Raw genomic sequence first — 24,910 nt, forward strand, 5'->3', positions numbered from 1 at the left:
ACATCTTTCCTATAACTCTCATTTATGTAGTTTTCTTCTGTTTTGTGGTCTCATATTAAGCAATCTGGGCTTTTATTTACTAAATGTATTGACTGTCTAATCCTGTGAAATCTATTTGTGTGTTAGACAAAATATTCTCATTCAACATAATATTTTTTTAAACATCATTTTGTGCATCTTGAGTTTTGTTTACAACATGCACCTGCATTGACAGAAAATCAGGATGAACATTCGGTTAAAGCATTGCATTCATAGCTAAATTGTAAAGCATATTATTGTAGAAGTACAAAATAAAAAACAAATTTACATCACACTTTTTAACTAAAGTATCTATCTCAAAAATAACCTTTTTTAGCTTTTTTTCTGACGCTGACAGTTTGTATGGTTTATACTTGAATACTGATTTTATTTAAATTTTTGCAGACAAGGAACCAGTTTCAGCACCTGGACCAACTAAAGGTATACCAAATATTAACTTCTTTATTTTGAAAGTGCAGTAAATTTCAATGCTGTGTTAGTTGTTATTATTCTTTATCTTTTTAAATAGTGAACGTATCACAAAAATGCCATGTGACATGTTAAGTTTCTTATATGTCTGCATGTGAATGTCTGTAAAAAGGTGTATTTACTACTTCAACCACAGTGCCAGCTCTTAAGCAAAAGGTTAAGATTCCTGTTCAGGAGACAAAAACACCTGAATCACTGAAGCAGAAGAGTAAGTTCACCAGAGTACCCAAAGAGAAGGAACCAGAACCAGAGGTCATTAAGTTAAAGAAGGTTCCAGTGAAACCTCCAAAGCCTGAGAAACAAGTTGTAACTCATAAGGCAGAAGTGATGAGACACCACGATCCAGACTTAACCGTTCATGGACTTTACGACAGAGAAGATCCAAAGATAACAACACTCGGAATAACTGAACGATTCTTCACTGCAGGGGAAGAGACCATTCAGTTAGCCTATTTTAAGGAAGCTGAAAGGGTTGCAGATGTAGACAAAACAGACAAGGACAGATGGACAGGAGCCCCAAAACCACAGAAAGAGGAAGAATCAGAGGTTCCAGATGCAGAGAAGACGAAAATAACTAAACTGCCAAAGGCAGATGAGATGAAAGAAGCACTCAAACTAAAACCATTTGAAAAATCAGGGAAAACAGGGGAAGAACTTCGGGAGATCAAGCTGAAAAAGGTACCAACAAAGTCCAAAGAGCCCGAGAAGGAAGTAATATTTCATAAAGCTGACATGACAAGGTATTATGATACAGAACTGAGAGTTCAGAAGTTTCACGACAGAGATGATCGAGAGGAAATAACACTTGAGATTACTGAACAAGTATTTACTGCTGCTCAAGAGGCATCTGAACTAATCCATATGGAAGAACCAGAAAAATTAGAAGCAGAAGATGAGAAATCAAGATGGATAAGAACTCCTATGGCACCACAGGATGAAAAGCCTGAGACAAATTTAACTAAAAAGACAATTAAAAAAATGTCAAAGATAGAGGAGCAGCAAGAAGTAGTGACACTGAAACCATTTGAAAAACCTCAGAAACCTGACACAGCTGAACCTCCTAACACCAAAAAAGAAGGTGAGGCAAAGACAGACACTGAATGCACTCCATTCGAGAGACCTGAAACCCCACAGAGAGATCAACCCTCCACAGCTAAGCACAGAAAAGATGAAGACACTCCCCTGATGAGCCCGAACATCACTCCTCATGCCAGCAAAGATCAGAGGGAGACCCCACAGCCAACAGCTGATCAAATACCCAAAGATGAGGAAGCTACAGCTGTTGACAAGCGTCTTGGAAAACCTAGAGTCATTTCCACACCAGCAAAAGAGAAAGAACATATTGTATTAAAGACTCTCACTAAAGTTGGCATGCCTGACGAAAAGCCAGATGATGCATCCAAAAAAGAGAAAAAGAAGGTGGTGAACACAAAAAAACCCACTCAAACTCCAAGAGAAGAATCTCCTAACGACCTCAGGGAACAGCAGCTCAGGAAAAATGAAATGTCTAAAAAAGAGAATGAAAAACCTGAGAAGAAAGAGGAGCAAACTTTTCCAACAAAGAGGCTCATTCCATCAGGGAAGAAAGAAATGGAAAAAGAGCTCCCACAAAAGCCAACAGATGTCTTAAAGGAAGGAACTGAACTCAAAAAGAGTCCCTCTCCAAGTGCAGGCAAAGATAAGGCAGAAGAAGACACATTGCTCAAACCTATTGAACAATTGAAGAAGGGTGAGGTAAAGAAGACGGCATCACCAAAAGTTGATAAGCCAAAGCCAAAGGAACTGGACCATGACCCCAATGAGAAGAAGCCAAGTTCTGAAAAAGTTAAACAAATTCCCAAAACCGTATCACCAAAAGACTCCATTGAAGCAGTAATTCTCAAAAAAGTCCCAATGAAGCCATCACCAGAGGCAGCTTCAGAACAAGAGAAGCCCATGAAGGGGCGAGTTCCCCTGGTGAAGGAAATTTCTCCTGGGGCTGTGCAGATGAAGAAGGTGCCAACCCAGCCAGAAGAGGAACTCTCCAAAGAGGAAGCAGAAGAAGAAATGGAAGGCAACGAGAAAGAAGAGGAAGCCTGGGGCTGGGAACTGGTTCCTCCAGAGGACTGGGAAGGTGAAGGGGTGGATGGGGCGATGGAGACTCCAGGAATCCCTGGTGGTAAACGAGGTGAGGTGAAGGCAGCTGCAGTCCTCATCTGATGGCTCTGGAGCCCCCTCATCCATCTCAGATGACACATCTAAACCTCATCACATCCTTTTTTATCTCTTGATCTGTTGATTCATCTTAAGTGCATGTATTCATTCATCATTCATTCCATCCAACCACTGTGATCTTTTCCTGTTGTTCATCATGTAATGTCCAAACGTCCTCTAGTATGTCATCCCCATAAATCTTGAAGTGCTGCATGTTAATCTTCATGCCATTCACTACAAATTCCATCTTTATCTTCTTATCATGTCCTGTGTGATGTCCGCTCACTCATATGATGTGGGAAAGAGTACATGTTTGGTTGGCGTATTTGCTGTTAATATTGCTCTGATCTTTATCTCGATCTCTGCTGGATCAGCAAGCTGTAACAGACTCTTAAAAGTCACCTTATTGTTTCTTGTCCAGATGGAAAACCAACAGAGGAGCCACCAAAAGGCAGAGGCAGAGGATTTGGGGGTATGAATTCAGTTAAATTCAAGCTCATGTGTACTAACAGTTTTGCTCATTGCCAGTTAATATATGAACCAGTTTCCCTTGCACCATTCAGAATTTCTGTAAAGTGTGTTATGTTTTCTTATCTTTCTTGTCTTGTTGTCTTTTCCAAAAAAAAACAAAAAAAAACCAAAAACAAATATTTTGTGTTTTTGTGTTTATGTATTCTTATCACTCTTGTGGACTTATTCGTTAAGTAGATGCGGATGGATTTTCATCAAAAGAATTTGGACGATTCCTTTCAGGCAATTTTAGGCCATTTTTTATGACTGCTATGTTTGGACAAAGGTTATAGTACTTTGGCTTTTTAACATATCCTATGATCTTTGGCAACAAAGGCTACCAAAAACAATTATTCACAGATTACATTCAATTACACACATTTTTACTGTCACAAAATGTGTAAAAACACAAGTAAAAAGTCTTTGTGTTATGTTTTGATGATTGGCTTCATAGTTGCTGTAGTTGTTTTATCTTCCTCTCTTTGTGTGTTGTAAGTCATCAGTTGTGTGTCATCTTGTAATTTTTAGTTTCAGGGTTCTTCAAAGTGTCCTGTCAGAAGCCCACTCTGCATGATTCGTAGTATTCTGTACACTTCTAACACTAAACACTATTAAAACATATTTTTGGTTAAATGTGACATTATGTTGCCTGAATGAGGTCTAATTCACAGTAGGCAAAATTCTTAAATCCCATGTCTCAGTCTTCATTCTCCATGCTACCTAAAACTAACTTGAGTTTTTGTATGTGCCATTACAGCAAGACAAACCCCATCACCTGGTGATGGTGGCAGGGGTCGGGGCCTGAGGCCCGGTGGTAAAGGTCCGTCGCCACCAGAGGAACCTTTTGGAGGGTTCAAGCTGAAAGCCGTCCCCCTAAAGTTCATCAAGAAGCTTCAGGACATTGTGCTGCAGGAGGCCGAGTCTATTGGCTCATCTGCTGTGTTTGAGTGTGAGGTCTCACCTTCTACTGCCATCACTTCATGGATGAAAGATGGCAGTAACCTCCGTGAGGGCCCCAAGCACAAGTTCACTTCTGATGGCAAAGATCGCAAGTTGAACATTATTGATGTCCAACTGTCAGACACTGGTGAATATACCTGTGTGGCCAAGAATGCTGGCAAGGAAATATCATGCACAGCCAAGCTCATTGTTGAAGGTAAACTACCAAGTTTTTATTTTAACCTGAACATATACATCATCAGAACATTAACTTTTATTTGTTTTGTTAATAAAAGAAACAAGCTTTTGCGGGCATCAAAAAGAAGTCAAACTCAGATTTGGTATTGGCGGCGACAACAACAACAACACTTTTTAAAATGTTTTTTATCTCTCTGTGCAGAGCTGCCTGTAAAATGGCTGAAGGAACTGGAACCAGAGACATCGTGTATGAAGGGTCAGCCTATGTACCTGACCTGTGAGCTGAACAAAGAGAGAGATGTGATCTGGAAACAAAACGGCACCATCTTGAAGAAACAGGCAGGAAAAGTGGCCATTAACATCATTGGAATGCAGCATGCTGTGACCATCCAGAATGCCACTGACGATGATGCTGGTGCCTACACGTGTGAGGTGGATGGACAGGAAGATGTCAAGACTACAACCAATGTAAAAGTGATCGGTAAGCAGTCAGCAGCAAGTAGCGGAGATGAACTAAGACCCTCTATTTACAGAAGGCCAATTTATTGCCACATCTTTAACTAAGCTTGCCTTAAATTCGACTCTTATTGAAATCATCCATCCATCCATCCATCCATTGGATCTTACTGAAAGAAGTTTAACCCTCTGTCCTCAGAAATCATCAAAGACTGGCTGGTGAAGCCTCTGAGAGACCAGCATGTGAAACCGAAGTCCAAGGCCACATTCAAATGTGAGCTGTTCAAGGACACTCCCAATTGGAAGTGGTTCAAAGGAGAAAACGAGCTCACTCCCTCTGACAAGGTGGAAATTGTCAAAGATGGAAAGGATGTGACACTCACCATCAACAACTGCCAGCCTGATGACGTGTCAGACTACACTATCGCAGTCGAAGATCGCAAATATACTGCCAAACTCACACTGGGAGGTTTGTGTAACCAACCCTCAGCAGAAAACCTTGAGGACTGTGTCAGAAGAGTTAAATCATGTCTTATGATTTATGCAGTATTTCCTGTTAACTCCCCTTGTGTGTTGTTTTAGAACGTGAGGCTGAGATCCTGAAGCCCCTCTCCAGTGTGGAGGTGGTTGAGAAAGAAGAAGCCAACTTTGACACTGAAATTTCTGAAGATGATGTAGCTGGTGAATGGAAACTGAGAGGCCAGGTGTTGATGAGATCTCCGGTAAGATTTTTTAAAATAAAACCTGATCTTCCTCCCTGAAACTGCAGCTAAAGAAAGTGGCACAAGTTGAATGAACCATTTTAGTGTTGCTTGTCAAAGAAAAAAATTGAAATTTTTTGGGAATTGGAAATGGAAATGGAAAACATTAATGCAGTTTCTAGGTGTTGGACCTTAAACTGAACTAAATGTTTGTTTGTTTTTCAGACATGTGACATTAAAGCCGAAGGCAGGAAACGTTTCTTGTCACTGAAAAATGTCCAACTGGATCAGGCTGGTGAAGTTTCATATCAGGCTCTCAACGCTGTCACCAGTGCCATGCTCACGGTCAAAGGTACAGACCTCTCACAGATAAAAACAGATTCTGTTTTTGTTGCCTGTCGCTAGCTGTGGCATTTGTTGCTTTGTCAAAATGAAGGACTTTAAAAGGTAAGAAAAGTGGCAGCTGTGTTTTTGCTTTTGTGAATAACTGCGAAATTATTCACACCTCACAGAAATCGAAATGGGCTTTGTTGACCCACTAAAGGACGTTTCTGTGCCTGAAAAGAAACAGGCTAAATTTGAATGCACCATCACCAAGGAGGTGTCAAAGGTCATGTGGTTCAGGGGCGCAGAGATTGTCACTTCAAGCCCTAAATATGAAATAATTGATGATGGAAAGAAACACATGTTGATCATAAACAGTTGTGAGTTTGATGATGAGGCTCAATACACGATTGAAGTGTTGGGCCAGAAATCAAGTGCTCAGCTAGTGGTGGAAGGTAAGTGACAGACAGAAACCCATCACTTCATGTTTCGTCTTTGTTGTCATTCTGTGTTTGTGGCTTTACAGTGTCTCATGGGAACAAACCCTTTGTTTGTGTACGCTGACCTGATGTATTGCAGGCATGAGGCTTAAATTTGTGCAGCAGCTTGAAGACCAAACAGTAAAAGAAGGTAAAACGGCTCACTTTCAGCTTGAGCTCACGCATGAGAATGTGCCGGTGGTTTGGTACCGAAACGAAGTCAAACTCCACGTGAGCCGAACAGTGCTCATGCATGTGGAAGGAAAGAAACACACTCTAGAAATGAGGATGTTGTCTCTTGATGACACCTGCCAGATTAAGGCAGAGGCCAAAGGAATTTACTCCATGGCAAAACTGAACGTCATAGGTAACAACACCCTTTCCTTTCAGTAAAAATCATAACCCACAGTGTAAACTAGACTTAACCTATAGCTGAAAATGAAATTAAAGATGACATCTGCTGAAATGAGAATCATCAGTTTTCAATATTATCCTGCAAACTTAAATCTTTCTTTTGCCATTTCCTGAAAGAGCGGCTCAATTTTCTCAAACTTTATTTTTCTGGAAAGGACTGACTCTTGTTTGCTTGCTTGTTGTGTTCCAGAGGGCGATGCCATCTTTGTAGTGAAACTGCAGGATTTCACAGCCACAGAGAAAGATGAGGTGACTCTGCAGTGTGAACTGAGCAAAGACATCCCCGTCATTTGGTATCACGAGGAGAAGGAGATCATCGCCTCCAAGATGGTGATCTTGAGATCGGAGGGCACCTGCAGGTCTCTGGTCCTGAAGAAAGTGGAGCAGAGTGATAAAGGCAAATATGTATGTGACTGTGGAACGGATAAGACATCAGCCAACCTTGGTATTGAAGGTAAACACGATGAAACAGTTGGTTCTTTTCTTGTCAAACTCACAGCTACAGTACAAAGTTTTATTGAAACAGACAAGTCTGTTCTAAAAGGTAAGGATAGATTAATAAGAATTGGTCATAATTTATCTAAGAAATATCTCATAAGAGAAAAACAAGTTTGAAATCTAAAAAAAATCTTCAGAAAATTCTAAGAAAAAGACCCAGAGTTCAAATGTGTTTTCTTCACAATACTGTGTCTGACAAATAGATTTTTTTAACCCTTCAGTTATTTAAGCAAATAAAGTTTGGTGTTCAAGATCCTGGTGTTTTTTTCTTTGTCTCATATGAGAGACAGATATTTGACAAAATAAAAAATGTCAAAATGACATGAAAGTCAAACATTTTAGATCAAAGGATTTTATGATGAATATATAAGAGAATATCATAAAAAAATGAATCAGATATAAAATTATTCACTAAAGTAACTTTTTTTGTTCTTTCATGACTGTTTTCTCCGATTAAAAAGGGAATTTTGAAAAGAGAGAATACAGATACATAATTCCCAGAGCAACATCTTCATAACAGCTACTGACCAAAACTGTGCCTCTTATTCTTGAAATTTTTTTAAGTGTTTGGGGGGTTTTTTCTTCCAAATTTTCAACACAACAGCTCGTGACATTAAGGTGGTTCGGCCAATTTATGGTGTGGAACTGTTTGATGGCGAGACAGCTCGATTTGAGGTGGAGATCTCTGAGGACGATGTCCATGGCCAGTGGAAACTAAACGGAGAAGTCCTTACTCCGTCCTCTGTGAGTCCTGCAGCTGACTCAGCTGTTTCTTTGGTGTCCCACTGATTTTCTTGTCATTATATTTGTATGTAATGGAAACATTGTTTGACAGGATATCGACATCATTGAGGATGGTAGTAAACACACGCTGATCCTGTACAACTGCAAAGTGTCCATGGCGGGCGAGGTTGCGTATGCTGCGGCTAACGCCAAATGTTCTGCTAACCTGAAGGTCAAAGGTAAAGCAAACCACCATACATCAACATTTGAGATCCTTATGAGGTCATCTTCAAAGTGCGTTGTGTTCACTAACCTGAGCAGCTGTGAGCTGATACTTCAAACCAAACGTTGAAACTACAGCCTGACAAGCAGAGTTCAGGGCTCTATACATTTTAATCTTCTTAGCTAGATATCCGCTCAGCTCATCCTTTAACTTTGAATGACCATTCAAATGTATACATTTTCAGAATAACTGTTCCAAAATGGCTTTTTTTTCATTCTTGAAGGCTCAATAAGCTTGATTTGGAGATTAGGTTGACCTGTGCACTGTGTCGTGTCTGCACTGACAGCAAATCCTGAACCTTATCCAGATTTTGATTTACTTTTCAGTTTAAGTCCCCCTTTTGCTTGTAAAAACCTTTCCTTGTTTTTTCTGACAGAACTTCCACTGAACTTCCTCACTCCGCTGAGTGACGTTCAGGTGTACGAGAAGGATGAGGCGAGGTTCGAGGTTGAGCTGTCAAGAGCTCCGAAGAGTTTCCGCTGGCTGAAGGGCTCTCTGGAGCTGCAGAGTGACGACAAGTATGAGATGATCCAGGATGGAAACATGTACGTTCTGTTGATCCGATCAGCCGCCTACGACGATGAGGCAAAGTACATGTTCGAGGCGGAGGACAAAAGGACCGCCGGCAAACTTGTCATCCAAGGTAACCAGGTTCTTATGAAAAGATTTTCAACTGCATTCGTGTAAGTGAGAATGCAAATGGAGAGTCCAAGTTACAGAACATTTACTCACATTTGATTTTTTTAACTAATTTCAGGTTGTTGTTTTTTTAAATTCATGTGCTTTGACATTTTTGAGTTTGCATTAAGCTTTTGAATGTTGTACATTTCACCCAAACTGAATCATAAAATTCTCATGTGTGACTTTTCTAGTTTGACCTCTCATTTTGTTTAGCAATTTTTAGCGTTGGGTTTGTATTTGAATAATTTAGCAAAAATACTACTTTCAAATGTTTACAGCTTTAAAAAGCCCCATCCAACAAAATAAATCTCAACAGAACACTGAATCATTTAAAACCTTTAATGTCTTAGAAAATGTTCTAATGACTGTGTTGGTTTTTTTCTGTGGCAGGTATTCGCTTGGAGTTTGTCAAACCGATTAAGGACGTGACAGTGAAGGAGCGGGAAACAGCCGAGTTCAGTGTGGAACTCTCCCATGACAACATCTCAGTGGTCTGGTACAAAAATGACGTCCGTCTCCATCCCAGCAAGGTGGTCCACATGTCGGATCACGGGAAGATCCACACGCTGGCCTTCAAGGAGGTCACCATCGACGACACATCCATGATCAAAGTGGAGGCCATGGACAAGACCGTGACCGCCATGCTCACCGTTGTTGGTCAGTGTCACCCATCAGCAGTGCAGTTAGCTTGTGTCACATTTGGTTGGGTGGAAACTCAAAGACTGTGTTAAATGTTCCATCATTTTTAAATGTTAACTGGCTGGTAAAAATGTTCAAATGATCATTCTGTTACGCTGACAACAAGCTATACACAAGATATTCTTTCCAGCATTGAACTGTTGATCAGAACAGAAATGTCACTTCAGCCCAGTCCCTGTTGTTGAAGGTGCGCCAAGCGAAGAAGATTTGATGCTCAGGGTTGCTGAGGATTAAACCAGAATAACTGAAATCCCTTAAAATGATGTCTGTCTGCAGAGGGCGACCTGTACTTCACCACCAAGCTGCAGAACTACACCGCTGTGGAGAAGGATGAGGTGAAGCTGGTGTGTGAATTGAGCAAGGCCGTCGGTGACGTCAAATGGTTCAAAGATGGCAAGGAGATCACTCCCTCCAAGAACATCGCCATCAGCACTGATGGTAAGAAGCGCATTCTGATGGTCAGGAAGGCGGAGAAGGCGAACATTGGAGAGTACACCTGTGACTGTGGCTCGGATAAAACTACAGCCAACCTCAACATTGAAGGTAATCATCTGCAAACACTCTAGGAGAAAGTTAGGTGAAGAAAGGCTTGGATTTTGCACTGTGGGACCAAAGAAAGTCAAGTTTATTTGTGTTTAGATACCCCACAAATATAATCACAAAATTGTTTCAAAGGGTTTCACAATATGTGCAACATTCAGTACTCTTGATCCTCAGAGCATCTGTTTGGGTAAATTTGAGTTTTCATGGTGATTAGAAATAACACTTGACAAGAACACACACAACAAACATTACTGTGTAGTAGTTTCTTTTGAAACAGGAGGATACATGACATTAAATTACAAGCACTGATGTGATCGTCTGCCTTACAATGCAGAGCATCAGTGAACATCACTTGGTCAAAAGTTGAAATTGTACTGAGGTGGAATTAACTTTTAGTTGTTTGGGGTTGTGTCAAATGTAAAAGCACACACAGAATGTGAATAGGAAAAGCAGAGGACCAAGAACAGAGCCTTGAGGTACACAACACTTTACAGCAAAATGTGAATGTTGTATGTCAGAGAAAACACACTGTGTTGTTTTAGTAAAACTGCAACCAAGCCAGAAACGTTCTTCCAGATGGTAACACGCTTACCTTGTTCTCTCAGTTGCTGTGACAAAGATTTCAGCCTGTAGGGGTCAGCAGTTCGATGCAGTGATTATTTCTTCCTGCCCTCCAGAGCGGGACATCAAGGTTGTTCGTCCGCTGTACAGCGTGGAGGTCACAGAGACAGAAACAGCCAAGTTTGAGACGGAGATTTCAGAGGGGGACGTCCATGGAAACTGGAAGCTGAAGGGCGAAGCTCTGCATCAGTCAGCTGTGAGTCTGCTTTCATACACGTCAAATATGTTTCTGACATGGAGCCTGAGAACTGAGAACTGAATGCAAATACAGTTTTTAAGAGCTTCAACTTTGCGTGAATATTTCATTCTGCTTTATTCTTCTGCTGCATTACATTTTTATTCTACATGTATTTGACAGATCAAACTGTGAAGTATATGTAATATGTGAAAAGTAGTATGGTGCTTTCACATTAAGGCACTTAATGTGCTGATAAGTGAGTACTTTTACTTTTTATGCTTATTTTTAATTCTTTTATGCCTGACTGTAAAATTCTTTTTTTGCAGTTCAGGGTTTACCTCAGGATCACCAGGGTACCACAGTTATGTACTATAACTTAACAAGGACTCTGAACAGAGGCCCCCTTACTAGAGTATTTCCATGGTGAAATCTTGTTTTTTGACTTCAGTAAATCATCCTTGTTTTCTCTCAGGATGTTGAGATCAAGGAAGAAGGAACCAGACACATGCTGATCCTTTATAACGTCCGTATGGACATGGCAGGAGGCGTCGACTTCTCAGCGGCCAACGCCAAGTCCAACGCTCAGCTCCGAGTGAAAGGTGATAATACCATTTCATTTTTCTTTATACAAATTGTTCTCTACCCACTCAACGGGTCCTTGTTCAGAACAAAAAACAAAAACATTTGTGATACAATTTTTATTTTGTTTGTTGTCTTGAGTTCAGTTACATCTTCTGTGCTCAGGACAAAGATGTAACTAAACAAAATTGTGTAAATCTGAAGACAAACTGGTTTCATTTGTTGATGTGGTTGAATGACGTGCTAAACTAAAGATAAAAAATATTTTTTTTCTTGCGGCTCAACATTAAACTCCTCATCATGTCAGTTTAGTTCTAAGTTAGTTCAACTTGAAACTGTGTGAAATAGTTTGGTTGGTTAAACACATCACTCATGTCTCCTCTGGAACATTTAAAGACATATATCTCTGTTTCCACCCACACACAATGTGGAGTGTCTGTCTTCAGTCAATAAGCTCCTGAGTTTATTTTAGATACTTTATCTTAAGTGAGAGGCTGCTCTCTGATTGGAGGAACAGCAACTCTCTGCTGCCTCACAAATTTTCTGACAGGAACCAAAGATCAGATCAGGACAGCCAGACAGATACCTGCTGCTCCATTTGATCATGTCTTTTTCTTCTTCCTCAGCTCGGTCCATTGGGCTGCTGCATCCTCTGAAGGACGTGACGGTGACAGCAGGAGAGACGGCGACCTTCGAGTGCGAGCTGTCGTACGAGGGCATCGTGGTGCAATGGTTCCTGGGAGGACAGAAGATGGAAGCCAGTGAGCGAGTGAGTCAGAGTACAAAATCTCATTTCAGTCTGTTTGTTTTAGAGAATTCATTTGGTGGAATAATTTTACGTTTAGATTTGTTGTCTTCAGTTAAATCTGACTCTGTTTCCATTCTTAATTATTTATGAGTGATCAGGAGGAAAAGAAAGAACTCATTCGGAGTCAACATTGAAGTATTTCACTGTTAAAATCAACTTTTTGAACTAAAATTCTTTAGGAACCCTTAATGTCTTAGAATATGTTCTTTACTCCGGGTGTATGACTGCGGCAGGTATTGGTGTGGAGTTTGTCAGACTGTAAAACTAAGTGAATAATATTCAACCTATTCAATGTTTTCCTCACAGAATCAGTGAGTTCATGTGGATATCCTGTATATAAGGTTGTCCGTTTCTTCGAGCGGTTTGTTTTATTTACAAAAACTGTGAGAAATTCTTCCTTTTACAGTTTACACACTGTAAAAAAAACTTCATTTATCTTGTCTCTGACTGACTCTCGAATTTTTATTTTATTTTATTTTTTACATATACTTTATTGATATTACTTTTTACTATACACTTTATATTTCATATTACTTGATATTATGTGCTAACATGTTTTTTTACAGTGCTGGAGCTGTAGGCTCTTGGCTGCAGTTAAAAATAATTGGAGATAGTGGAGCAGCACTCACCATCACCACCACCTTATATGTACACAGTCAGCTTTACCATGTCAGCATTAGCCTGTTTTTCTTTTTTCAGACTTTAACTTTGATTACTGATGATCCTGTTTTTTTTGTTATCATTTCTAAAGTTTGAGCAATAAACTAAACATCAGATTAAAGAGATGATGTTGAAGTCCTCACTACATCATATCAATTCAATGCTCCTTAAAACCAGAAAATGTTGTAACTGATGACAAAAACTGCTGCTGATAAGTTTTCTGCCCATCAGCTGACTGATTATTCAGTGAAACTCAGTGAGAACTCAGAACAAAAGAAATAACAAAGAAGAACAGAAGAAATAAACTGAAAGTGTGTTAGAGAAATGTTTTCAAAAAATTAGTCAGAAACCTTCGTCGAAGAAGATCTGCATTTGAAATGGGGTGAAATCGTTGTTTTATTTGAAACCATTCATCAGTTATTGTGAGCTGATGACAGAAAATGAGCCCGTCACAATTTTGTTGATTCATGAATAATTGCAGACATTTACGTGAAAATGTTCTTGTCTTTGTGTTTTGACTGCAGGACATTTTAAGACTCACCTGGGACAAGCTTTTCTCTTTCTGATGTTTTGTAAACAAAGCAAATCCTCAATTTAAAAATGTCAAAGAATTGACACACTCAGTAATCAGGATAATCCTTAGTTGCAGCCCAAAAGACAAAGATTCAATTCCAATCAAGCACGAGCTGATAAAATAATAGATTATCTTTAGATTAATATCTTACACTGATCATGTTTGGGTTTTTTTCTTCTGTCCCTGCAGGTGAAAACTCGGGTGGCGGGTCAGGCTCATGCTCTGACCATCAGAGATGTGAAGCTGTCAGAGGCCGGTGAGGTCAAACTGACTGCCAAAGACTTCCAGACACAGGCTCAACTCATTGTCAGAGGTCAGGCACTTGAGCACACCACAGACAGTGAATGCATCACACCAGGAACAGACACTTTGGACGGTAGATGCTGGTGTATTTGTTGTGATTTCCTGACAATTTCTGTGTTTTTGTGTTCAGAGCCACCAGTGGAGTTCACAAAGCCTCTGGAGGACCAGACGGTGGAGGAGGAAGCCACCACCACGCTGGAGTGTGAAGTTTCAAGAGAAAACGCAGAGGTACGCTGGTTCAGGGAAGGACAGGAGATCAGAAAGACTAAGAAGTACGACATGATTGTCGATGGGCGCAAAAGAGCACTGGTCATCCATGACTGCACTCCAGACGACGCAAAGATATACACGTGTGACGCCAAAGAGTTCAAGACTTCCTGTTTCGTGGAGGTTACACGTAAGATCAAAACTTTAACCAAACCCTTCTTTTATCTTACAGGTTTTCAATATTCAGTATTCATGTTCAATATAGGAATCAATATTCTTTAATTTGATCAGCTGAAAATGATTAACATCACATACAGATTTCTTAAATGTGAAACAAGGATTATCACTATTGCACAATGGAGACTTAATTATAATCAAAATTTGCACTTGTGAACTCATAATTATTAATATTAAGTATCACAGTGCTTTGATTTGCAGAGATCTGAAAAGCTGTGATCGATTTAATATCAAGATACTACTACTACAAGATATACTGATACTATACACGTATTTCTGTGTATCAATGTCTAGTTAATAAATATATTATTATAATAAATTCACACAAATATTTATAAATTTCTTTGTAAATAATTTCTTGTTCCCTGACTCATGTAACTGAAATATTTGAGGCCAGAACTGAACATTTAACAATGAAATTACATTTTGTGGAGCTGAACATTTAACAACGTCTCGTAACAGCATTGTCTGTGCGTCCACAGCTCCTCATGTGGAGTTCACAAAGCCTCTGCAGGATGTGGAAGTCAGAGAGAAAGAATCTGCCAAGTTTGAATGTGAAGTGTCCCGCGAGTCAGCCAAGGTGAGGACTTGGCAGGAGGATATGAAACGATCAGCCTGGAAATCAGTCGATGGTAGAATATCTTTCATCTTACGTTGTGACTCTGATGTTACTGTGCAGGTTCGCTGGTTCAAGGATGGCAGTGAGATCAGGAAAGGAAAGAAGTACGAGATCGTCGCCAAGGGGGTTCAGAGGGTCCTCATAATCCACAAGTCTGTGTTTGACGATGAGGCTGAGTACGAATGTGACGCCAGGACCTCGAAGACCTCCGGCATGCTCACTGTCATTGGTGAGAAATGATATTCATTATTTTTTGCATTCTGTTAAATGTAGCAGCTCCAGAATTTCAGAATAATTTGTGAAGAAAACAACGTCAGAACTGTATATATGAAAAGGAGACAAATTGGCAGCTCTTTCCTAATAAGTTTTTAAAAGAATCAGCTGAAATTTTGACTTTTAGAAACATACTGCCTGACAGAAAAAAATCAGGGCCGACACTCCACACCAAGTTGTCTTCCTGTTTCATGTGTTTGGTTGCAGAGGAGGCAGCCAGGTTCACCAAGAACCTGTCCAATGTGGAGGGAACAGAGACAGACAGTGTGAAGATGATCTGCGAGGTGTCAAAGGCCAGTGCTGATGTCACATGGTACCGAGGAGAGGAGGAGCTGCCAGAGGGCGGCCGCTACGACCAGGTCATGGATGGACGCAAGAGGATCCTGATCATCCAGGACCTGAGGATGGAGGATGCCGGCGAGTACCACTGCAGACTAAGCCCCACCGTCAAAACATCTGCTATACTCAAACTCAACGGTGAGAAAATATTCAGTCATCATATTCTGATCCCAATTAAAGAACCAGAAAGTGACATCTTTACTTCATTCAGTAAGGTGATGTGTTTCCTGTTGAAAGAGCAACAAAATATAACTGAAGAATCATAGACAGCAGCAAGTACAGATACAGTGAGATTTTTTGGCTGTTTCTGATGCTTGACCTATATTTCAAGGAAACAGGTTAAAATCGTAAATAGAAAGATAATAATAAATATGACAGCCGGCTAGTGCTGCAAAGCCTGGAAAAAGGAGGAAACAGCTGGCCTGGCTCTGTACATAACCTGAGGTTAAACTTGACATTTTAACCTGTCTTACATATATACCATGATACTCAATGAGATTTAGAGGACCTGGTAGGTGATTTTGTTTCCATTGGATAGAACCAGCTATTTCCTCCTGTTTCCAGTCTTTATGCTAAGCTACGCTAACCAGCTGCTGGCTATAGCTTCATATGTACATCATTGTATCAACAGAAAGTTAGATACTCAGGAGTTTTAAGTATAAGTTTTGATCAAACCTGTCTACTGCTTTTTGCTCTTTAGGGCAGAGCTGAGAGGTTAGACTTAGACTTAGACTTCACTTAGACCTCACTTTATTGATCCCTTTGGGAAGACTTCCTCAGGGAAATTGAATAAGGTAGGAAGCTAGGAAGTCACCACAGTTGCCATGAATTTCATGTCTCTGAAGAGGAGACAAAGCACCTCAAGTGTCTGAAGAAAGCAAACCAACCACTGTGACACTTTTCCTCGCTCATTCTCATCCTCATCCTCTTATTCTTCTTTCCAGAGCTTGCAGCCGAGTTTATCGCCCGTCCTCAGAACCAGGAGGTGGTGGAGGGCGAGAAGGCAGAGTTCACTTGCTCCGTCTCTAAAGAAACCTACGAGGTTAAATGGTTCAGAGGTGACAAGGAGGTCGAAGCAGGAGACAAATATACCATCATCAGTGAAGGAAAGAGAAGAGCCCTTGTTGTGAAAAACTGTGAACTGAAAGATGAGGGAGGCTACGTTGCCCACATTGGCAGCGTTAAAGCCTCAGCTGATCTGTATGTGATTGGTAAGACTTTTTTTCCACATCTTGTTTCTGCTACTTGAAAGCAAAGGATTGGTTTTAACAAGTTTGTCTTTACTTCAGAAAAACTGAGGATCATCACGCCGATCAAAGACACAGAGGTGAAGGAGGGAAGTGAGATTGTGTTCAACTGTGAGGCAAACGCAGAGGGAGCAAAGGCCAAGTGGCTGAAAAATGAGGAGACCATATTTGAAAGCAGCAAGTACATGATGGCTCAGAGGGACAACGTCTTCTCTCTGAGGATCAGAGATGCCCAGAAGGCCGATGAGGCCAGCTACACCATCACCCTGACCAATCAGAGAGCAGAGCAGGCCAAGTGCACCGCCAGCGCTAAAGTCAAAGGTGAATAACGGGATTATCTGTTTTTTTTATGCTCTTCAGTTCATTCAGCAACATAAATGCAGACAGACTTAATGTTAAAGCACTTAGTCATTTTAGAGCTAAACTTTGCCTGCGCTGTGTTTGTGGCATGAATTCTGAGTCACTCCTAAGTAGAAGGGGGTCTTTCCTTTCTGTGCTCAAGGCCCCTTTGTTTCATGAAGGGTATACTTGCTCATAAAACTGCTAAAAAATGGAAAAGGAACTGAAATCAGAGTTATTCGCTGTACTGTCACTCTGTGTCTCCATAGAGGAGAAGCTTAAATTCCTGGATCCCATTGAGGACATTGAGACTCAGGAGAAGAGGACCATCAGCTTTGCTTGTAAAGTGAATCGGCCAGAGGTGACAGTGAGGTGGATGAAAGCCGGCCAAGAGGTGACGCTGAGCAAACGCGTCGTCTACAGAGCCGATGGTCTTAAACACACTCTGACCATCAAGGACTGTGTGATGGAAGATGAGGGTGAGTACACTGCTGTGGTCGGGGATGACAAGTGTGCAGCGGAATTGATCATCAGCGAGGCGCCGACGGACTTCATGGCACAGCTCAAAGACCAGACCATCACTGAGTTTGAGGACGCCGACTTCACCTGCAAGCTGAGCAAGGAGAAGGCTGTGGTGAAGTGGTACAGGAATGGGCGAGAGATCAGAGAAGGACCCAGGTATCATAGATCGACTCCAGAACAAGTTTTAGAATGGAATATCACATCAAAAATCAGAATATCAAATCACAAATCTTCATATCCACCATCTTCTTTGTGGGAGTTTGGGGTCTCTTACAGTTTTAATTTATTAATAAATCCATGAAACATGCCAAAGGAACACAAGTTGAGAACACATATCTCCAATGTGGTCCCAAGACAAAATACACGTAGCATAAAATTAAACCAAATAACCTTAAAACCACAAAGACAGTGTGAGCCAAGCCAAAACTTATGTATATTCACATGAATACACCTAAATGCCCTACTACAAGTCTCATTCAAGTTCATCTCAGGTGAGGCATACCAGAAGAAAAATGTAAGAGTAGCATATCGGATCTAGAAGAAATGCACATCTCCTGTTTACTTTAAGGTTTTCATCATACGTGTGTCTTATAGATATCACATGGAAAAAGAAGGCAAGATGTGCAGACTGATCATCAAGGTGTGCAGACCTGATGATGAATGTGAATACGCCTGTGGTGTGGATGAGAGGAGGACCAGAGCCAGACTCTTTGTTGAAGGTAGGCTCTCCAAAATCTCTCCTGCTTTTGTCACAAAGCACTGAAAAATTTCTCTTGAATCCTCACATATGAAGTGTTTTTTGTGTCCTCCAGAGACCCCAGTGGAAATCATCAGACCTCCTCAGGACATGTTTGAACCTCCAGGCTCAGACATCGTATTTGAGGTGGAGCTCAACAAGGACAGAGTGGAGGTGAAGTGGATGAGGAACAACATGATCATTGTCCAGGGAGACAAATACCAGATGATCAGCGAGGGTAAAATCCACAGACTCCAGGTTTGTGAGATCAGACCTCGAGATCAGGGAGAGTACAGGATCATGGCCAAAGACAAGGATGCCAGAGCCAAGCTGGAGCTGGCAGGTGAGTCGATGCTGGGATACAAATTTGCCTGTGATTAACTCATGCATGAAGCTGATGCTCATAAATGACCGTCTTTTATAATAAATTCTTTTATCTTATCTGCAGCTGTTCCGAAAATCAAAACTACTGACCAGAATCTAGTGACGGACGCCGGGAAGCCCTTTGTCATGAGCGTGCCCTACGATGCCTACCCTCGCGCAGATGCAGAGTGGTTTTTTGAGGGCACCAGCCTGCCTGTCCAAAACATTGACACCTCTGTCGAGAAGACTGAGTACCGCCTAAAGAGCCCCAGCAAAGGAGACAAGGGCCGATACAAGGTGGTAATCAAAAACAAGCATGGTGAAGGAGAGGCGTTCATCAACCTGGATGTGATTGGTGAGTCTGGGTATTAAATCAGTCATGGGTGATTGAATAACAGAGAACAGTTTTTAAGTGTCATGTTGGTTGTTCCAGATGTCCCTGGTCCTGTCAAGAATCTGAGAGTTGTAGATACCGCTGATGGTGAGGTCAGTTTGGCCTGGGAGGAACCTGAGAGCGATGGCGGAAGTAAGATTCTTGCCTATGTGGTAGAAAGACGTGATGTGAAACGTAAGACCTGGACGCTGGCTACAGACCGTGCTGATAGTCCTGAGTACTGTGTCAGCAGCCTTCAGAAGGACTCCATGTACCTCTTCAGAGTCTCTGCCCGAAACCGGGTTGGCAGTGGACCCACTGTCACTATGGATGACGCCGTCCAGGCCAAGAACAAGTTTGGTAAGAAATGCTAACCTATATTCACATACTGCCATTACAGTTTAATTCAGTCAAATTTTACATGAGTTTATTTCTTTTCATCAGACATCCCTGATGCTCCAGAGAACGTTGCTGTCAGCAAGGTCAACAAGTTTGGTGCCACCATCACCTGGGAGCCTCCCAAGTTTGATGGTGGCTCTGAGATTACCGCTTATGTGATCGAGCTCCGTGACAGGACCTCTGTGAAGTGGGAGGCAGCCATGGTCTGTGATGCCAATGACCGTTCAGCTGTGCTGAATGATGTGGTAGAGAACAAGGAGTATATCTTCAGAGTCCGAGCTGAAAACAAAGCTGGCATCGGCAGGCCTAGCGCCGCTACCCACCCTGTCAAAATAATGGATCCCATCGGTGTGTGAACACAGTTGTTTGAGTGTTTGTTTGTTCTCATGCCTGTAAAAAAAATATCAGTCTGTCTGAGTTCATTGGTCTTTGTGTTGTGGTTGCAGAGAGGCCGAGCCCACCTCTGAACCTGAACTTCAGTGACCAAATCAGGACAGCAGTCACACTGACCTGGGAGATGCCCATCAGCAATGGTGGCAGCATGATCACTGGATACATCATTGAGAAATGTGACGATGGCACTGACAAGTGGCTCCGCTGTAATGCCAGGCTGTGTCCTGATCTCTCCTACCGGGTACGATGCTTGGATTGTCTGGGTTATGAACATCTGTTTCACATTTTATATATTTTTATCTTTCAGCTGTGAATATTCACATGTTCATCAGAGCCGTTTTTATTGGTTCTCTTCAGGTGTCTGGACTGAAGCCCGGTCAAAGGTACCTCTACAGAGTTTGTGCTGAGAATGCTGCTGGTGTCTCTGATCCAGCCGAGCAAGTCGGACCACTGCTTGCCGACGACCCACATGGTACAAGATAAACAGAATTGAAAGCACAAGATAAAGTAGAACAGATAAAAACAAACTCAAATTTTACTGTTGTTGTTTGAAATGTAGAACTTTATTTTAAATTATATCAATAATCCTAAAAATACTCAAGATAAAATTAGAAACTGATGCAAGAAATCTACAATATTTACATGTGGTGTAAAGATGTTACCAAACCATATGACATCTGCTTCACTTTGTATGCAAACTTCTCTCAAAGTAATGCTAAGACATTTTCCTGTCCTGGCAGTCGGTCCAACCTTTGACCTGAGTGCTTTCAGGAACGGCCTGGAGGTGATTGTTCCTCAGCCTCTCACTATCAGAGTCCCCATCACGGGATACCCGACCCCTGTCACCAAGTGGACCTTCGGAGAGAAGGAGCTGACCACAGCAGACGAGCGCGTCTCTATGGTGACAAAGCCCACCTACACAGAGTTGACGGTCATGCCAAGTGTCCGTCCAGACAAAGGCACCTACACCCTGCAGCTGGAGAATGATGTTTCGTCCGTCTCTGGAGAGATTGAAGTTAATGTCATCGGTAACAACATTTTTTTCTCAATTCAAAATATACTCTTCATAATAATATAAAGAGTAAGCAAAAAGCAGACCTTTGGACAAATCTGGAAACTTCTTACCCTCACACAGTGAAAGTTCTCGAATGCATTTTTTGTTACCTTTATGTTCACAGCATGCCCCAGTGCTCCAAAAGACTTCAAAGTAGCTGAGGTAACCCGACACCATGTCCACCTGATGTGGGAGGCTCCAGAACATGATGGCGGAAGTCCTGTCAGCCACTACCAGATTGAGAAGAGAGAAGTGTCTCGCAAGACCTGGGCCAAGGTACACCTGAGTTTTGGATGATCTGTCTTCATGAACAGCAGGGCCTTCGCAGGCTTAAACTGCAAAAATTTTGATGATGCTGTGTCATAAAAGCAAATTAGTGTTTCAGGGTTTCCTTGAAAATATTAAAAGGAGATCCTATTAAGGTCTAAACAACATCTTAAAAATCAGTTACTTACAGTCACGGTTAATATCTGACCAGCTGCGACTGGACTGTAAACACAGGTATAAATTAACAATGATTATAGTTTAAAGATTTTTAATCCGAAATTTCTATTGACAAGGTCAAGCTGCAATCAAAATCTAAGTAAAAATTCAGTTTCTCATTTGAAGTATAAATAACTGTAATAGTTAAGGCAACCCTGCTGAAAATAAGAGGAAGATGAATGAGTATTTGTGTAAATTTGTCAGTGTGGCACTGATGTTTTTTCCAGGTGGCTACCGGAATCCTGGACCTGGAACACACAGTAACAGATGTGGTTGAAGGAAAGGATTATCTGTTCAGTGTCACTGCCTGCAACAAGTGTGGACCCGGAGAGCCAGCATACATTGACGAGCCCATCAACGTCTCTTCTCCTGCCAGTGAGTATTTATCCTGTCAGTCTAACATTTGTTCAGAAGCCAGTTTCATCAGGTCAGAGATGAAAACAGGCAAAAAACCTTTCACCATACACAAATATTTTTTCAAATATTCAGGATCTGTTTTGATGTTTCTTTGTCCAGCTGTACCTGATCCTCCTGAGAACTTGAGGTGGCGTGATAAGAGTGCCAAGAGCATCTTCCTGTCCTGGGAGCCTCCAAAGTACGACGGCGGTGCCCCAATCAAAGGCTACGTAGTTGACAAGTGTCAGCGTGGTACTGATAAGTGGGACCCCTGTGGTGACCCTATCCCTGAACTGAAGTAAGAGTTAACATTGGGTGTTTATGAACAGATGTGTAGTTACTTCAAAAGCAGTGTGTGTTCTTGTTTAACAGTCATTTGTGATTTGTGTCCTGATATTTTATGGGACAGTTGTGTTTAATATGACCTGTGCTCACAGGTTTCAGGTGACTGGCCTGATCGAAGGCCAGTGGTATGCCTACAGAGTCAGAGCTTTCAACAAATTGGGAGCCAGTCGACCATGCCGTGCCACTGATGAGATCCAGGCTGTTGATGCCAGAGGTGAGCAACTTAGCGCTCCTTTTAATCTCTCTGGACTAGGCCCTGGTTTTAGGTCATGACAAACTCTTCAGTGGGACCAGGATAGGATGGACAAGAACATCATACTGAAGAATATCTCAGCTGTGCAGAAATGAACAGCCTATCTCTCCCTCTTTTATCCCTCTGTCATACAGATTTTATCCCTCTGTCATACAGAGGAATAAAATGGGGGTGATGGAAATTGTGGGTGCATTTTGAGCTAATACTTTCCTTGTGTGTTTTTCTTCTCACATTTTTTATTTTAAATATTCAAACAGAGCCTCCAGAGATCCAGCTGGATGTGAAGCTGCTGGCTGGTCTGACAGCCAGAGCTGGTACCAAGATTGAGCTTCCTGCCGATGTCAAAGGAAAGCCCGATCCCCGGGTGAAGTGGACAAAGGCAGACCTTGTGCTTCGGGCTGATGATCGCATTACCATTGATTCCCAGCCAGGCCATTCCAAGCTGTCCATTGCAAATACCACTAGAGGCGATACCGCCACCTACATTATTGAGGCGGTGAATGCCTGTGGACGTGCCACTGCCACCACTGATGTCAACATTCTTGGTACAGATGCTGTAATGTAATGAACAAAGAGACATTTTGTTTGATATAAAATAAAACAAACCATAAAGTCTTGACAAACAGTTTTAGAGACTTTAGTCATTGTGTTACTGTTGAAATGCTCCTGAAACGCATTGCTATTTTACATTGTGTCTCCTCCTCTTCAGATAAACCCGGCCCTCCAGCAGCCTTCGACATCTCTGAAATAACTAATGAGTCATGCTGCCTGGCATGGAATCCTCCTAGGGATGATGGTGGCTCACCCATCACCAACTACATTGTGGAGAGTCGGCAGACAGACAAAGAGGAATGGGTGAAGCTGTCAGCCACAGTGAAACACTGCACTTTCAAGGCCTGCAAGCTCACAGCTATGAAAGAGTATATCTTCAGAGTCAGCGCTGAGAACCAGTATGGGATTGGCGAGCCTGCAGAGCATGTGCCAGTCATTGCAAAATATTCCTTTGGTATGGTTATGGCTGTCAGAAATTACTCCTTTTGAAAACTTCATATACAGTGGTAAAATATAAGCATCCCCTGATAAATCACTTAATTTTGCTTCTACTTCAGATTCCCCTGGTTGTCCAACCAGAGTCACTCCCTCTGACATCGCCAAGGATGCTGTGACTCTGACCTGGTTCGAGCCAGATGAGGATGGTGGCAGTCCCATCACTGGATACTGGGTTGAGAAGTTTGATCCAGAGAGCGACAAGTGGATCAGATGTAACAAACTGCCCATTAAGGACACAACCTTCAGGTAATTAATTATAGCTGTCAAAATTCCTGTCAAATTACAGGAATGATGATAAGAGGTAAAAAACTATTTATATGTAAAGACCAGATAGAGAATATTCTGCTTTTATTTGGTTGCAGGGTAAAGGGACTCCCCACCAAGAAGAAGTATCGCTTCCGTGTTCTAGCAGAGAATCTGGCTGGGCCTGGAAAACCAAGTGTAGAGACTGATCCCATCCTCATCAAAGATCCCATTGGTATGTCACTTTAATCTACGTAGGTTCAGTCGACAAACTGATATAACATGTTTTATATTTTTAAAGCTTATTCTATCAGTGTTCCAGTATTATTATTCTTACATCACAAGAGTAATTGAAATCCGGAATAAGATGAATGGATCTGGAGAGATATTGGATGATTATCATAACACCACACATTTCTTCAGATCCTCCATGGGCACCTGGTAAGCCTGTCATCAGGGACATTGCCAAGACCTCAGCCCTGCTGGCATGGACCAGGCCAGAGCATGATGGTGGGGCCAAGATTGAAAGTTATATCATTGAGTTCCAAAAGACTGGAGGCGAGGAGTGGATCCGCATTGCAGAGGATATTCCTCAAACTGAGCACCAGCTGCAGGGCCTGATGGAGAAGCAGGAGTACTCATTCCGAGTAAAGGCCATCAACAAAGCTGGCGAGAGTGAACCCAGCGAGCCCAGTGACCCTGTGGTCTGCAAGGAAAGACTCTGTAAGTGTGGGGACTACGAGGGTGGGCAGCACAATGGGTTGCATATGAGAGGATTGCAGTCTTTGAAAACTCCAGAATGTCAGCATTCAGATGTTAATGTGTCCTTGAGTTTGTCCAGTGGGCCTTTGAAATGGTTTGGAGTTGAAGTGATCACAGAAGTCTATGACATACAGCACTTCTTCTATGTTCAGATACCATTTTCTTATTTACTTTTCTTTTATTTCTACTATAGAAACCTCTATCCTCTAACCCTCTATCTTTTTTTTCCTAATTATTTCCTGATCATTACATTTCTACTATCAGGGATACAAAATAATTCCTCAGCACAAGATATGTGTGTATGACCATTTGTTAATGACTTGTTATACCTTTTGGGTTTTAAGCAATCATTCCTAGGCTGAAATTTGTTTGCCAAACACTGCCTGCCATTTACCTTTTTCCTGTT

The 24,910-nt window shown here is 41.6% G+C and overlaps 1 protein-coding gene across 1 annotated transcript in view; it reads left to right on the top strand.

Moving 5' to 3' along the window:
- Positions 1–708: 708 nt before the first annotated feature.
- LOC124066827 (titin-like) overlaps positions 709–24,910 on the top strand; it is a 105,872-nt gene continuing 81,670 nt past the window's right edge. Inside the window, exons 1-41 of the mRNA XM_046403602.1 lie at positions 709–2,674; positions 3,122–3,172; positions 3,968–4,366; positions 4,550–4,828; positions 5,003–5,272; positions 5,386–5,525; positions 5,730–5,856; positions 6,912–7,175; positions 7,824–7,963; positions 8,055–8,181; positions 8,602–8,868; positions 9,297–9,563; positions 9,882–10,148; positions 10,826–10,965; positions 11,420–11,546; positions 12,153–12,295; positions 13,758–13,881; positions 14,002–14,268; positions 14,798–14,895; positions 14,995–15,163; positions 15,415–15,684; positions 16,491–16,757; positions 16,836–17,114; positions 17,402–17,810; positions 18,249–18,373; positions 18,467–18,733; positions 18,839–19,108; positions 19,187–19,486; positions 19,571–19,873; positions 19,972–20,159; positions 20,276–20,390; positions 20,659–20,946; positions 21,097–21,248; positions 21,683–21,830; positions 21,972–22,149; positions 22,289–22,410; positions 22,707–22,994; positions 23,159–23,455; positions 23,559–23,745; positions 23,862–23,977; positions 24,166–24,465. Coding sequence (XP_046259558.1) covers positions 835–2,674; positions 3,122–3,172; positions 3,968–4,366; positions 4,550–4,828; positions 5,003–5,272; positions 5,386–5,525; positions 5,730–5,856; positions 6,912–7,175; positions 7,824–7,963; positions 8,055–8,181; positions 8,602–8,868; positions 9,297–9,563; positions 9,882–10,148; positions 10,826–10,965; positions 11,420–11,546; positions 12,153–12,295; positions 13,758–13,881; positions 14,002–14,268; positions 14,798–14,895; positions 14,995–15,163; positions 15,415–15,684; positions 16,491–16,757; positions 16,836–17,114; positions 17,402–17,810; positions 18,249–18,373; positions 18,467–18,733; positions 18,839–19,108; positions 19,187–19,486; positions 19,571–19,873; positions 19,972–20,159; positions 20,276–20,390; positions 20,659–20,946; positions 21,097–21,248; positions 21,683–21,830; positions 21,972–22,149; positions 22,289–22,410; positions 22,707–22,994; positions 23,159–23,455; positions 23,559–23,745; positions 23,862–23,977; positions 24,166–24,465 — 10,375 coding nt within the window. The 5' untranslated portion in view covers positions 709–834. The remainder of the gene's footprint in view (positions 2,675–3,121; positions 3,173–3,967; positions 4,367–4,549; positions 4,829–5,002; positions 5,273–5,385; positions 5,526–5,729; positions 5,857–6,911; positions 7,176–7,823; positions 7,964–8,054; positions 8,182–8,601; positions 8,869–9,296; positions 9,564–9,881; positions 10,149–10,825; positions 10,966–11,419; positions 11,547–12,152; positions 12,296–13,757; positions 13,882–14,001; positions 14,269–14,797; positions 14,896–14,994; positions 15,164–15,414; positions 15,685–16,490; positions 16,758–16,835; positions 17,115–17,401; positions 17,811–18,248; positions 18,374–18,466; positions 18,734–18,838; positions 19,109–19,186; positions 19,487–19,570; positions 19,874–19,971; positions 20,160–20,275; positions 20,391–20,658; positions 20,947–21,096; positions 21,249–21,682; positions 21,831–21,971; positions 22,150–22,288; positions 22,411–22,706; positions 22,995–23,158; positions 23,456–23,558; positions 23,746–23,861; positions 23,978–24,165; positions 24,466–24,910) is intronic.

The sequence above is a fragment of the Scatophagus argus genome, chromosome 11 (genome assembly GCF_020382885.2).
Source record: "Scatophagus argus isolate fScaArg1 chromosome 11, fScaArg1.pri, whole genome shotgun sequence".
Lineage (NCBI taxonomy): Eukaryota > Metazoa > Chordata > Actinopteri > Scatophagidae > Scatophagus > Scatophagus argus.